At 29.2% G+C, this 16,739-nt stretch overlaps 1 protein-coding gene across 1 annotated transcript; it reads left to right on the forward strand.

Moving 5' to 3' along the window:
• The first annotated feature begins 12,579 nt into the window (after positions 1–12,579).
• On the forward strand, positions 12,580–15,428 carry LOC112272868 (aldehyde oxidase GLOX). Its single transcript, XM_024501035.3, has 2 exons — positions 12,580–14,263; positions 14,392–15,428. The coding sequence occupies exons 1-2, from the start codon at positions 12,996–12,998 to the stop codon at positions 14,714–14,716; spliced, it is 1,593 nt and encodes a 530-aa protein (XP_024356803.1). The 5' UTR covers positions 12,580–12,995; the 3' UTR covers positions 14,717–15,428.
• The last annotated feature ends 1,311 nt before the right edge of the window (positions 15,429–16,739 follow it).

The following is a 16,739-nucleotide window of genomic DNA, read 5'->3' on the forward strand; positions in this document are numbered from 1 at the left end:
TTTTCAAGGGTATTTACTAAGTAGTATTGATGATGAAAATCATTAATTGACAAAACATCTTATCTTTTCATTAAAATTTGTATTTGATGCTCATAGAGTAAACTTAATATATTTGTTATTGTCCTTGTAGATGAGAAATTATGTTCATCAATTTCTACTCTTGCTTGTTTATATTACTCAAAAATAAGATTAAGAGCATTTAAAGATAAAAAATTTACAACATTAGTGAAGAAATCAATTTTGTATTAATGAGCAATATGGATTTGTATTAAACTTTCTTGAGCCTTCAATTCACTTGTATTCTTAAGAAAGTGAGAGAGAAATTTGAACTTCTCTAAGGTCTTTGGTGGAGACTTTTGAGTAAGATTTTAATGTTGAATGTTGACCCTCTATTCATGATATAGTAATACTTCCAAGGTGAAGTAGATTATTTATTCAAGCTTTAATAAATCTCTTTTTAAGTATTCAATAGCTGAATGAGCAATAGTATGAATATACTTGTTACAAAGATTAATCTACTCTAAATTAAATAGCTACATAGAATATGCACTAATTGCAATGGTCTTATCTGTAAGGAATAAAGACCATCTTATTCTATTTTGTTTAAAAAGTATTTTTTATAATTTACTAAAATATTATTTTATATATATTAAATACAAAGTAAAATACTAATTTATTTTTATATATATACTAAATATATGTTTGAAGTAAAAAATATTAATTCAATGGCATTTATTAATGCTAAATCTCTATTAGCACCTATACAAATGGGTCGAATTTCTCTATATACTTACTGAAGTTGGATTAATATCCAACAAAAAAAAGGATTTTGTTTCCTCTTAAAAAAAAACAATGCCAATGGTGAATGAGGTATTGAAACTTTTCATCTCTATAATATGTAATATTGACATTTTAAATCTATTCATTTTATATGTACAATCTATAACAATAGAAAAATGGTATCTTTTTACAAGTTAAATATAGTCAAAATGTGCAAAAAATTAACAAATAAATTTATTTTCTTCATCATAATAATAAATAAAATAGTAATTAGCATCTTATAAAGCTTCCAAAAGACATCAAATAAATGATCATTCAGGAAGTGCAATACAAGATAATTTTTGCCAGTCATTATAAATAGTTTGAGCAATGACTTTGCTATTAGTATCACTTTCTTATAAGGCAATAATAATATTTTTTGGTAGAATATCTATAGCTAGTAGTCGTGAAGTTATTTCTTTTTCAACTTGTTGCAAACAACAAGCAAATGAATGGATTAAAAGAAAAGAAGTAGTTTCGTAGTTATGAAGAATATTTCAAACAATCAAATGCTATTGACTACTATTATGCAAATGACAAGCATGCAATACAAATGGACATCTTATCAAATGACTTGCATTATTTTATTTATGAACATGATGATTTTGATCACTATAAACTTATCCTATATCATACTTATAATCAATGTGATCTTTGTCAGAGTGTCATTTGCATACAATATAGCCTTGATTGTATATAAATGCATCAATACTATGTTTCATTTTTTCTATACTTTCAAAATACCTTTTTGGTGGTGCACTCATATATCCCTTAGTTTCCATTGCAAAATGCAAAAAAGTTGTAGAATATATAATTTTTCTCTTCTATCTACTACATACAGTCTGAAAAAGAGTATATAAAGAAGAAGTAAATTGAGTACACACATACTTATAGAAAAAATAGGAGAAGAAGTATAGAGAGACATTACTACTCATTGAGAATTGTTGAGAATCATTGAGAACTATATCCAAAATGATGATTTTATTGATCCAAATATAAATTATAGTCTTAATGATAAAGAAGATTTATATTATCTATATATGAAATTGTAATGATGGATAGATTACTTTAGTAAAAATTTAGATTATTTTATAATTTTTTTTAAATATATATATATATATATATACTATTAATATTAGGTTTCAAACTCAAGATCTTATCTTTAAGAGATTTAAAAGAACATGTCTACTTGCATATTATGCAAATTGGCTAATTTCAAATCCATAATCAAGATGCAACTTGTGTTTGTGTATAACTTGATTAAATGCATAGCCACCTCTTTGTCTCTTATCCATGCAATTAGAAAAATTCTAATGCATTAAGAAAAAAATGTCACCTTTGGATAATCATCTACATTTTAAAACTATGTATTTATTTTATCAAAGCAAAGAAATATTAAACGAAAGGAACTTTTTGTCACAAATATAAATAGAGGCACATGAATCCAAATAAACCTACATCTAGTGTCTATATTGACCTTGAAACTAAAAAAATTAGAACATATCTATCCCTACCAAGTACACCAATTGTTCATCCAATCATAGTATTCTTATCGATAAAGGATGGGGAGATTTCAGGGATCATATCTTATTTTGATAAACCCATAATTGTCACATGTATTCCACAATTAGATTACCATGACACAAAACCAGATATGTTTGACATAGTTGTGCATCATCTTGTGAATCATCGACAAGTTCAAGCAAGTGTCGGTGAGTGTGTCGGTGGCTTCGCCGTGCATTAAACCGTGTGCTAAACTACTGGACAATTGTGACGCAACTCGGAGTTGAACGCTGCCATGCTGTGTGCGCCATATCGATACTTCCCTAGTTGCTTAGTTTTTGTCTAGATCAGGCTCTAATCGCGCGCATCGTGACGTTGAAAGCCCCTGTCGATGCTGGGCGAGGATTGTGTCTGTTTAGGGTGGAGTTTACAATCCTGTGGTTCCGTATTCTGACGAGTGGATTCGTCATGGAGGACTTCATGCAGGTGATCACAGAAGCCAAGAACGATGAGCTTCTTCGGCCAGCAACTAGCAAGACTGACTTGTGATGTCAAGTTTCAGAGAGGAAACAAGACTGGTCGTCCTAATCCAGGCCAGTACGACACTTCGATGATCTAGACCCGACCTGTTCGTTACATCGCAAGCGGGTCCTTTGACAGAGTTCGATGATCTTTTGGTCTGGAGTAGCTCTGGAGCGAAAAATTGCCGCTGCTTGGTTTTTGACATAATGCACGTGATTGGCGAATTGGCAATGCCATCAGGGATGCGTAGATTAGAAAAAAGGCCTCTGTGAGTGTCTTGTATATGGATGCATCATGCAGATCGAGGATTTGCAGAGTTTTGTTTTGCATCAACGACGACAAAAAAATTGGTGGGTGCAAGAGTAGCACGCAGAACCAGAAAATTTTGTTTGGTATTAGGATTCATTGAACATGTAAGTTTAGCATCCTTGCACGAAGTTTGAAAATGGGTTAAGTATTGGTATAGTACACTAGTCTCCTGTATAGAATACTATCTACTCTATATTGACTTACACCAAAAGTTGTGATTCTTGGTGCCACCCTTGTACACACAATATATTGTGTATTAATTGATCATATTAATAATAATATTGTTTCCAACATGGTATCAGAGCAATAGAAAATTTGATCCTTCGAAGAAACTTTAATGAATGCTTTATTAAGAAAAGAATTATTAAAATTATAAAATAGTTTATAATGAAAATAATAACAATACAATTTATTATAATAGAAAAGGTTGATGAAGAACTTGAAGTTCTTCAAACCATGAGAAGTAATTCTAGACCTGAAAATGGCAACATACAAACCATAAGCAAAGATAAAATTGAATTGATCAAAAACAAAATTATAAATAATTTCAATTCTACTTCAAATCAAGAATTTTGAAGATGACACAAAAAGTGGACATCAATCATGTTCCAAAATTTAATGGTTTATATTTTAATATATGGAAACATAGATTAACATTAGTTTTCAAGGCTAAAAAGTTATGGTCTATGGTAAGTGGTGAAGAACGCTTACCAATGGAACCAACAATATGTGAAATTGCTACTGGAGCCCCAGCTTTATCTACTATTGGAGTAGAGAGTATAAGCACATGGATAGACAAGGATGCCTTGTCTTTATCCATAATCAATGCCTAGAAAACAACATTGTTTCACATATACAATCTTGTATATTATTAAATTCAATATAGCAAGAATTAATAAAAATATTTGAATCACATGATGTAGTAACTAAGCTATATTTAAAAGACAAATTATATACTTTAAAAATGAGAGAAGATGATAGTGTTATTAAACACATACATACTTTTAGAACACATATGGAATAATTGTTGGCAGCAAGATCAGGAGTTCTAGATGATGAAGCAATTCTCACTTTAATGAGAAGTTTGCCTCTAAGTTATAGATCCTTCATTAGCTCCTTAAGAAGACAGCTTGAGATCACATTAGCATCTTTGATGAAAAATTTGATCTAAGAAAAAATACTCATGAAAAACATGAGTTTAACATCTGATAATAATTTAGTCTTATATGTACGTAAGAAATTTCAGAATAATAACAAGAAATCTTATTTTAATAAGAATTTCAGAAGGAGTTCACAAGAAGAGAGTAGTACCTCCAAACCACATAAAAAGAGAAATTTTGCTATTAATAAGAGGTACTTTTTTTACAAGAAATCAAGTCACTTGATCAAAGATTGCAAAATAAGAATAGCAATTTAAAATTATAATAATAGAAAAGAAACAAATATTATTATCAAAATAAATAAATTATATGTGGCAGCACTTATAGTTAAAGAAAAGCCAAATTCAATGTAATATGTGGACTTGGGAGCAATTCAACATATGTATCATGAATTAGAAGGATTTGTTAAATACATCAAAAGTAAAGACAAACAAGTTGTCTACTTAGGAGATGATATTATATCATACATAATAGAAGGACATAGTAATGTAAATATCAAACTTACAAATGGTGATGAGAAGATCATAAGGACCAATGAACAAAAACTCCCTCTTGTTCAAGGCATGTCTTCCCCACCAATGCTACCACTACAAGAAACACATATATTTGATCAACAACCAATACATAGTACTTCTTCAAATATGGAAGAATAACTTCATTCTCACATTGATGTCATAGAAGACTTCTCTCAACTATCATTACTAAATGATCAAGAGATCTTACTTCTTGAAGATGATGAAGTCAATTCTACATTGCAAACCTCAAATCTTCCTTCTCGTCCTTGACCAATAAGAATTATTTAACCAACTATAAGATTGTTAGAATCTATACAAGGCTAAAAAGAATATAAACGATAATGTGATTGGCATCATCAAGCCTACCTTGTTTCTACTCATATAGAAGCTCCAAACTCTATTCAAGAAGCAATAGAGAGAGTTGATGCTCAAGAATGGCAAAAAGCAATCAATACCAAAATTACATCCTTAAACAAGAACAATACATGGCACATGATAAATTTACCTTTTAATCAAAAATCAATCACTTCAAAGTGGATTTTTAAATTAGAAACTAAAATTGATGGAAGTATTGACAAATATAAAGCAAGGCTAGTTGCAAGAGGTTTCACTCAAGTTCAAGGTATTAATTACATAGAAACAAACTCTCTTGTAGTCAAACTTAACTCTATCAAAGTTCTTCTTGCTTTAATCACTTAAAATAATCTGGAAATATATCAATTAGATGTTAAAATAGTATTTTTAAATGGTTTTATAAAAGAAGACATTTATATGACTATTCCTGAAGGATTACCTTCTACACATACTAACCAAGTATGTAAGCTAAATAAATCCCTATATAGTCTTAAATAATTATTTAGAGCATAGTATCAATGATTAAATCAATAATTAATCCTTCACAAATACCAACACCTTGAATCAAATACAAACATATACATCAAAAGAGAAATTAATAAGGATTTTATCATAATTATAGTCTATATTGATGATTGTATTCTTATCAGCAACAAACTTCTTTTAATTCAACAAGTCAAAGACATTCTCTAGTAAGAATTTGACATGTCCGATGAAGGAAAAATCCATTATAATTTAGGCAATGCCATACTAAGAAATAGAAAAGCAAGATGGATCATCCTCCATCAAGCCAAATACATAACAAATAAACTTCATGAATTCCATATATTGAATTTCAATCCATTAAATACTCCAATTCAGCTAGGAATTTTTTTAAGTAATGAAGACCATATTAATTTCCATGATTATCCCTATTTTTAAGTTGTTGGCAGTTTCATGCATGCCATTGTTAATTCTAGATTCCATAATATATTCACAGCTGGCCCTGCTGAGGTGTGATTTTTCTCCTAAAAGTGTGGATGGATAGGTTTTCTTTAGTATTTTGATATGTCATGGATTTGGAGTAATTTATTTTACTAGATTGTCTCCCACTCCATGATGTATCAAAATATTTATGTTGTATAAAATTGTATTGTTTGGAGGAGATTGGTAATGCTTGAATGATTATTGAATAGTTTGCTTATTCTATATTTAGATGAAGTGGATACATGTCTAATTTTGATAGGCATTGTAAATGTTTCTCTTTGAGAAGAGATTTTGTAAATATATCTGCTGTCATATGTGTAATTGGCACATATTGCAGTTTGATTTCTTTGGAAATGATCTTCTCTCTAGTGAAATGGTATTGTGTGTCTACATGTTTGCTCATAGAGTGATATTTGGGATTTTCACTAAAAGCAATGGCACTTTGACTATCTAAATATATGGTAGTTGTTATATGTCTACAATGACTCATGCTGCCATTGTTAATTCTAGATCCCATAATATAAAAAAAATTATAATTATTATTTTAAATTTTTAACATTTATTTATTTCTATGATTAAAAAAAAATGATAAACTTTGATTACATTTTAATTGATCATTCTAGTACAAATCACTTCACATGGATTCATGAGCTTCAAGTGAAGTCTAAAATTACTATTCTATGATATAAATTTATATAATTATCAAAATCTATTCTCTTTATGATAATAATAATAATAATATAATCTAAACCATGAACTCTTTTAATTTTTGATAGTATTTTTGGTGCATAAATAGCAAATGATTGATATCTCATATTCTTATATACATACATATATACATGGTTTTGAAATTCTTATTACATTTGTAAATGTCAATTTTTATATATTATTAATTATAAGTTTATGGAAATATTATTCATTTCTCAAATACATTCATAAACAATATTGTTATTATTGATGAGTTTTTCTCTTTCCAAAGCACATCATTATGTTTCTGTCACATGGCTTTAAAGACAAAAGAATTCTATAATAATATATTAAAAATGATAATATATATTAAAAAATTAGAAAATATTATTATACATTTTAAGTCAAAATTATATGATTATTTTTTACTCTAATTTGAAATGTTATCTTAAAAAAACTCAATATTAAAATACTGTAATGTTTCTAAACAAAAAAAAAAAAAAAAAAAAAAAATTGGTAATAATATTAAGAGAAAATATCATTCAATCCCCTGAAATATTTTGAAATATGAAGAATACCCATGTATTCTTGATAATAGCAAAACTGCTCCTCACTTTTTTCATAATATCAAATGTATCCTTGAACTTGATAACTTATTACAAATTTCTTTCTTTAAGTGCCACTAGGGCCCAACTTCCTTGCATTGCAAGCCCTCTTTTGCACTTTTTGGCATAAACTATTGGGCGGCCAATTTCAGTAAATGAATAAATTCATCTTTGGGTGACTTGGGGTTAAATCATCTCAGAATGATATAATTCAATACATTGGGTGTGTGAGTCTTGATTCCTACTTGCCACATGCTATGAATCTCATTTTCATGAGCTCTTTGCAAATACAATGTTTGCTTATAATTGTGGCATGGCTTTAAGTTGTTTCCGCTATTAGAGGTGAGTAGCAAATGATAAAGCCTTTGTGCGGTTGGATCATGGTTAAAAGCGAATTTCCCACAATATAGTTTAAAAATTATGAAATAGAAGTGCACTGTATAGAACATGATTAATATGAAGCTAACTTTAACATAATTTCAAAAAATAATCTAATTAGTGCTCAAACTCTAGAACTCATACACAACATGTATTTTTAAGATAAAAAATAAAATAAAGATTGAAGTATTGAAATAACCTTACACATCAAAAAAAAACTTATAAAATTTGGTATGACTTCTTTGATGACTTTTTATTTTTTAATAGATTATAAAAAAACTAAAATATTAATATACATATTAAAAATTCTTTTATATATATAATATATCTTAATTTGATATAACTCTATGATTTTGAATCAATTTCTAGTTACTTTTTTAACTTCTCTTCTTTTTTAAGATTTTTTTCTTCTTATTTTTACGATGGTAAATATTAATGATATCAAATATATTTATTTGAAGGTAAATTTTATTTCTTAATTAAATTTATTAATTAACTTAAATTAAATAAATTCTTATATTTAGTGGTGTGAAGTAAGTGGTATAGTAAAAATAATAAAAAAAAAATAAAGTAAAAAAAAAAACTTGAAGAAATACAAACTTCAAAACCAAATATAATTTTTTTATTAGATTTTTATATGATAAATAATAAAACATAAAAATAAAAAATGCATATTTATGTAATTGATTCATCAATTTTTATAATCATGAAAAATAATAAATCCAAGTTAATATAAAAAAATTATGATAATTTGAAGACAAGAAGTAAAAAATGACAAAATAAGGCAATTGGGATTTATCTCAAGGATAATTTGATTATGTGATCAATAATTTGAGTCTTAAGAAGATTCAAAAGTAGTGTTAGGAATATCTTAGAAGGGCCAAACGACCTTATAGTTATTATTCTAATTGTACCTAAAGAGTTGCAACTTGTTCAAGACACACACACCCAAATTCCTACAAGCTGTTGGTTATTGTGGCTTCTTCTAATAAAATTATTTTTTTGCAAATTTGACTTTATTATGGTATTTTGGAACACACAATTAGCCAAATAATATCAAGATACCTTCAAAACTTATTATAATTCTTCATATTGGTATCTAAAAGTGATAAAATTATTTTTTATAAAAACATGTTTTAAAATATGCTAAAAATTTATAATAATAATTTTTAAAGATGCTAATATAAAATTAATTATGTATTTTAACATCTTGATAAATGTTCATAGTAAAAATATTAATTAAATTAAACTAAAAAAATTTATTTTTTACATAAATTACTATTAAATCAAGATATTTTTTTCTTTCTTCTTTTACTTACAAAATATTATTCATAAATTTTTAGTAAGTAATAGAAAATGGAAAGACCATTTTGGACATGAGTTTGAAGAACTAAACACATATTATCATAAAGAAGAAAAAATACTAAATCAATTAGGATAATTACTTCCAAAAGTTTTTAAAATTTTACTTTTATAATTATTTGTTCAATAAGATTCTTATAATTAATAAAATCTCTTATATCCTAATAAATATTCAAAAAAATTGAATATATAACTTAATATTTTCTTATCTTAATATTAAAATATTATTTTGAACAAATCCACTAATTAAAATGAAATCTCAGGACTCACAAATTGTGATAGTAAAATTTAATTATTTTTAGTCTATTAAATTTTTTAAATAAAAATACTTTATATATTTTATGTATTTTAATGAAATTTCTAGCAAAAAATTTATAAAAATATATTTTATATTCATAAAATCTATGTCTATTATTCAATTGATATTAATCTTAAAAGAAAAATAAGAAATTTTGCACCAATAGTATCCTTATTTCATCTACATGATGAAAATATCTTGTAATATATATAAGACGTAACATAATATTTGCCACCTATTATTTTGTACATTTTAAAGCAAAGCAAAGTCTATGGCATTATATGGTTTTAATTTAATATTTAAATATATTAAAAAATATTTAAAAAATTACTTTTTGAACTTTTTTTTACCTCAACCTGTTAAATTCATATTTATGGATCGTACAATGTAAATTATGAAATAAATCTTCAATCATAAAAATATATATTTTAATATTTTTTTATCATATTTGTTTTTAATTGATGAGCTTAGAAAACAGTCCAAAGAAAAATTAAGTATAAAAGCTAAATATAGAGCCATTGTAAAACTATTTTAAAATAAATATTACTACAAATATTATTAATAAAAATTAGATATATAATATTATTGTTAAAAAAAATTAATCACTATGTGTAATTCTAAAAAAATTAAGTTTGTATTACTCAAAGAGGTTGTTAGAATATATATATATATATATATATATATATATTTATATTTATATATATTTATATTTATATATATTTATATATATATATATTTATATTTATATATATTTATATTTATATTTATATATATATATATATTTATAGTTATATATATATATATATATTTATAGTTATATATATATATATATATTTATAGTTATATATATATATATATATATTTACAGTTATATATATATTTATATTTATATATATATATATATTTATATTTATATTTATATATATATATATATATTTATATTTATATTTATATATATATATATATATTTATATTTATATTTATATATATATATATATATATATATTTATATTTATATATATATATATATATTTATATTTATATATATATATATATATTTATATTTATATATATATATTTATATTTATATATATATATTTATATTTATATATATATATTTATATTTATATATATATATTTATATTTATATATATATATTTATATTTATATATATATATATATTTATATTTATATATATATATTTATATTTATATATATATATATATTTATATTTATATATATATATTTATATTTATATATTTATATTTATATTTATATATTTATATTTATATATTTATATTTATATATTTATATTTATATATTTATATTTATATATTTATATATATATTTATATTTATATTTATATTTATATATATATTTATATTTATATTTATATTTATATATATATTTATATTTATATATATATTTATATTTATATATTTATATTTATATATTTATATTTATATTTATATTTATATATTTATTTTTATATTTATATTTATATTTATATTTATATATTTATTTTTATATTTATATTTATATATATATAAATACTTATATATATTAATTGCATAGAATTAGAAGTTTAGATAAATTATTCTAATACTTTTTATCTTCTTTTTTTATAAGAACATATAAACTTGCCATTACCTTTATTTTTTTGTAATTATATTATTATTTTTAATACATTACTCATTATATAACTGCAAAAAAATTAAGATTTTTTGTTTTCATCTTAGACTATGTATTTATTCTATCTTTTTGATAGCCTAGTACTCTTTTCAATTTTTGTTAGATATTGTATATTTATAAGTTTTTTTGGCATATGGCATTGACTTCTTCTACTTATTATTTTCTTTTTAATGTCTATCAGAATCTATAAATTATTTTTTCTTTGGAAAGCTTTTTAGATCTTCTAAATTGTGTAAATTAATTCAAAAACTTAACATCTTTCCAAACATGGATCTATATTCATTAATACTAATTATAAATAAATTGGATCTTCTTAAATATAAAATTTATCTTGTATAAAGATTTTTTGAATTAAATGTATTAAAATTTTAATGATATATATATTATAAGGTGATATAGTTCAATATAATAAAATTTACTATATCAAACAGAATGTGGTTTTTGGCAATGTAGAATCTATCCAATTTTTTAAAACACTAATGTTCACATATTATGTTACACCATTAATCTTTGAAACATCTACTTATTACAAAATAAACTTTTGATTGTAGTCTTCTCTTTGCAAAACTACATGCAATTTCTTCTTCCTTGACTAAAACTTTCATTCAATTAGGAAAAAATTGTTCTTTTTATTTTTCCATATTCTAATTGTACCAAATAATCTAAACATTGGTAGAAAGTAATAAGAACAAATTTGTAAGTTATCCATAACATCAATTCATAGTTGTGAATATTCATTATAATTGTTTATGATGTAGACGTTGTCTACATTAATAATAAGAGAATTATATCTAAAATCTTGAAAATATGTTCTAAACTTTTACTATGAATTAATAAAAACATGTCATCTATCAAAGGTTTGGAGTAAATAATAATGAAACATATCTTTGCATATCCCTCCAACTCGAATTCCATTTTGTTTCAGTATATATTATTGTGCAAACTTTCTGATGTAAAAGTTGCCTTCTGTCATTAGGATCATTTCAAGGTTTCAACTTGCTTGTCATAAACTAGCGATTTTGAATTCATAATACGTAGCAAAAGAGCTGTTGGCTGAAGATGTAACTCTGTATATTAGATCCCTTCATTGCGTCTTTCGGACCTAGTGGCTCTAAAAATATCAACTCATTGCTCTGGTTCGGTGATTGGAGCACATGTGATTTAGATTAAAAAAACTGTTACAATCTCTGCTTTTAGCAATCCAGCAGACAGCTCACTGCCTTTCGAGTTCCCTTAAAGTCAACACCAATTACAGACTGATGCACAAGACAAAGTTAAAAATAGAAACCGAGTAAACTTAAGTCCCCAAGAAACACGCATTGCCAGATTGCTTCGGTCCAATTTCACCACTGGGAGACTCTGATATATCACCACAGCTCATTGCGTATGCAGAAATGGCTAAAAACAGATGCCTTACCACCGATCCTGCTGGCTGGGAGGATTGCAACGTGCATTTCGCATTCAGCACAGCAGCACTACTACTTCTCTCCATTCGACCTGCCTTACATCACCACTCGGCCAGCTTTGCGGGGCAGGAAGGCCTCCCAATGCTGAAGAACTGGCAGCACATGTGTCATATTTCACGCACCAAGGATTCTCATGTATAACGCTACCGTCATTGGGTTTTAAGTTCTCTTCACAGAGTCGCGATCGAAGTTGTTACCGTCTTATTCTGCCTCGTCTTGATTGATGCTTGGTTAGAGATACTGACGGTCTTGCATGCTTTGTTCAGCATTGGTGTGTAGTGGTTGAGAAAATAGTTGAATTGGATTAATATCGCGTTTCAGTCTTGAATTCAAAGCTTTTTCCAGGTGAGACGTTGACAATGGGGTTGTCAAAAACCACTCTCGTGGTTTTGGTGACGCTGCAATGCCTGTTGTCATGCGCATACCTTGTGGCGGCCCAGGGCAGTTGGGCTCTGTTGAACAAAAATGCGGGTATATCGTCAATGCATACTGCGGTTACGCACATGAACACAGTCATCATGCTTGATCGTACCAACATTGGGCCCTCCGCAATCAAGCTCCCCAACGGTCGCTGCCGTCAACAGGCTGCGGAGCGCATCTCCAAGACTGACTGCTATGCCCACTCCGTGATGTTCAACCCAGCGAACAACCAGGTCCGCCCGTTGTATGTGTACACGGATACGTGGTGCTCATCAGGGCAGTTCTTCGACAATGGGAGAATGGTGCAGACTGGGGGTGACTTCGAAGGCAACAGGAAAATCAGGACTCTGCAACCATGCGGCGCTGGAGGTAATTGTGACTGGGTTGAACTCGGAGAGAACCTCGCAACCGGCCGCTGGTATGCCTCCAACCAGCTTTTGCCTTCTGGTATTCGGCAGATCATTGTCGGAGGACGCAATACGCCTTCGTACGAGTTCTACCCCAAGAGGAAAGCCGGAGAAGGCTTTTTCAACTTGGGTATGCTGGGAGGATATAACAATCTTTATCCTTTTGTGTATCTGTTGCCGAACGGAGATCTTTTCATTTTCGCGGTCAGAAACTCCGTGCAACTGAACTGGAACTCGGGCAAGGTGGTGAGGGGATATCCTCAGATTCCTGGAAACCCCCGTAACTACCCTTCTGCTGGATCTGCTGCCATGCTTCCCTTGACATGGCAGACAAACTTCGGGTTCGCGGAGATTATGGTGTGTGGAGGCGCAGCCACTGGTGCCTCGAACTCTGGAAATGCGAACGCACCCGCGTCGGACAGCTGCGGGAGAATTGTGGCCACCGCTGGGAAGCCCAACTGGGCTATGCAGAACATGCCAATTCGGCGTGTTATGGGCGACATGATCATTCTGCCGACCGGCGATATTTTGATCATCAACGGTGCCCAGAACGGATATCAAGGATGGGGGAAGGCCAACAACCCAGCCTTGAATCCCGTGAACTACAACCCCACGAAAAAGCAGTTCCAGGTGTATGCGAAGACAAACATTCCCCGCTTGTACCATTCCACTGCAAACTTGCTGGCTGACGGAAGAGTGCTCCTGGCTGGAAGCAACACCCACCAGTTCTACACGTACAATGGACAATATCCGACTGAGCTGCGAGTGGAGGCGTTCTCTCCTCCATACTTGGGTGCAGGGTGAGTCTCTGACATCGACGTCCCACAGATTGTCCTTATCCTTTGTGATGCATTGTTCTGTTGTGAAGAATGATGGCGGCGTGCACGTTAGGCTAACTTGAAGACTGTTTGATGATGATGATGCCCAGATTCAACGGTGTGAGGCCTGCCATCCAAGCGTATCCCAAGCAGATTAAGTACAAACAGGTGTTCGTCATGACCTTCACTGTGGGCAGAAGAGCGGGCGGAGTGGAGGTGAACATGAACAGCGCTCCCTACGTGACGCACTCCTTCGCGCAGGGTCAAAGGCAGATGAAGCTGAAGACGTCAGTGCCTGCAAAGGCTGGCAATGCCTGGTCGGTGCAGGTGACTGCAGTCCCCGGAAACACCATCGCCCCTCCCGCATACTACCTCCTGTTCGTGGTCCAGAACGGCATTCCCTCCAAGGGTGTGTGGGTGAAGCAGAACAACTAACTGCGCCTTCATGACGACTGCCGCAGTGTAGTTAAAGCTCGGTGTAGAATATTGAACTGGTGAATAAATGGATTGAAGTTTTATTCCTCTGTGTCAGCCCTTCCAGGACTTGTAGTGTTATTGTAGGTTGCATTGTCGCGACGCATTCGCCTAGGTAGAGTTGAGCGTCTGCTGGTGGCTTGTGGAGTTTTGGATTTTGTTCAGTAGATCAATGCGAGGACAGTGGGGATCTTTGTAAATTGAGCACGGATGTGGTACATGGGGCGGTCAGAAGTCCAAGAATAATTGGTTATTGTGTTCAAAGACAATAAAAAGGTGGGCCGTAGCGTTGTTCTGCTGGCACCGCATTAGATACCTGAATAAAGCTGGGCTGTACCGACGAGGTGAGGTTGAAGTCCAGCACGAGGTGAGGTTGAGGTCTAGCACGAGGTGAGATTGAAGGTCGTCATCGACTACGAAGTCCAAAAGGTCTGGGCTAGGGGGTTTCTTACACAGCGAAGCTGTCTATGGACCAGGTTGAATAATTTAGATACCGCAGCCGCATGAACAATGTGCGTGAGTGGCGGTGATCGTCTTTTTTTCCTTTCCAAGGACTCCTGGAGTCAACCAGGGACTGGGCCTTGGAAGACGATAAGGGCCCAATGGGGCCATGTATTCTTCGCACACACAATTTATTAACTCTGCTGCAGAACACACTCTGCTTCTGTTTTCATTTCCTTCTCATTCGTTTTACATGGGATGGAGAGCTCAGCTTGCACACATGTAACATGTTTTGACCTGTGAATCGGTCGTTGTGCACATGGGTTTAGTCCTTGTTAGATCAATCAATTTTGTTTTGTCGTTGGTATCAGTTCGTGGGAGCTTGATCTTTTATGTCATGCAACATTAGTGGTTGGATACAACCAAAACAGAATGTAGTAAAACAGAACCAAGTTAGTAGAATGGGGTCTGTTTGACATTTACAATGTTGAAAATATTTAGAAAGAAATTCTTGTCGGAGTAACAAATGACGAACTATCAAGTTTATTTGAACTGTATTGTTTAGTGTTTTGGAAAGGAACAGCTAAAACTGATTGAATATGATAATGTACATGTGAAAGGTAGGATCAATAATAATCATAGAATACCAAGTAATTCAATCGAAGTTAGAAGTTTTTTTATATTTGGTTTTGTAACAGATGTTGCTGATTCATGCAGTCTTAATATTTAATTGAGTTTGACATTTACAATTGTCGCACTTCATTGATCAAATAATGGTTGGTGATGTTTGCAGTATATTTTAGCTCTGTTTTTTTATTTTGTGGAGAAGTTTTGTCTATCATCCATGTGTTTTTTCTATTTTTAATAGTCATGTTAATTGATGGTTTTTGAATCTTTATAAAAAAATGAATAACATTTTAAAAAAATATGGGTTCATTACATACATACATACATACATACATACATATATATATATATATATATATATATATATACAAAGCTATAAGAATTAACATTAAGTTATTTTATTTTTTTAGTCGTTTTTAGATTTAAATTGGTTTTTAGACTATAAATAATGTTATTTCTAAATTTATAATAGAAATAAATATATATTCTTAAAATTTCTTATTTATTTATTATTTTGTAGCTTGGTATTATAAAGGCTTATAAAGGAAATCAGAGAATTTTTAATATTCTAAAAGACTATACAATATCGTTTAGAAATATCAACAAGATCATAAAAAGTATAAATAATTGTAGAAATCTGTGGAATTTTTTATAAAGCATTAATAAATTTAGAATTTTATAGAAGGATATATAAGGTTGATATGGTCATAGTACATAAAATTGTTATAAACTATTTTTCTATCTAACAAAAAACTTTTTATTATGATTATTATTATTATTTTAATAAATAATATATATTTTAATATAATTTTTTTTTATACATGTCATATTTATTTTACATGTAATCAATAAATGTATATACTTGATAGATATTATTAATACATCTATTTCATATTTTTAGACTTGTTTCAATTAG

The sequence above is a fragment of the Physcomitrium patens genome, chromosome 19 (genome assembly GCF_059467195.1).
Source record: "Physcomitrium patens ecotype Gransden chromosome 19, ASM5946719v1, whole genome shotgun sequence".
NCBI lineage: Eukaryota > Viridiplantae > Streptophyta > Bryopsida > Funariales > Funariaceae > Physcomitrium > Physcomitrium patens.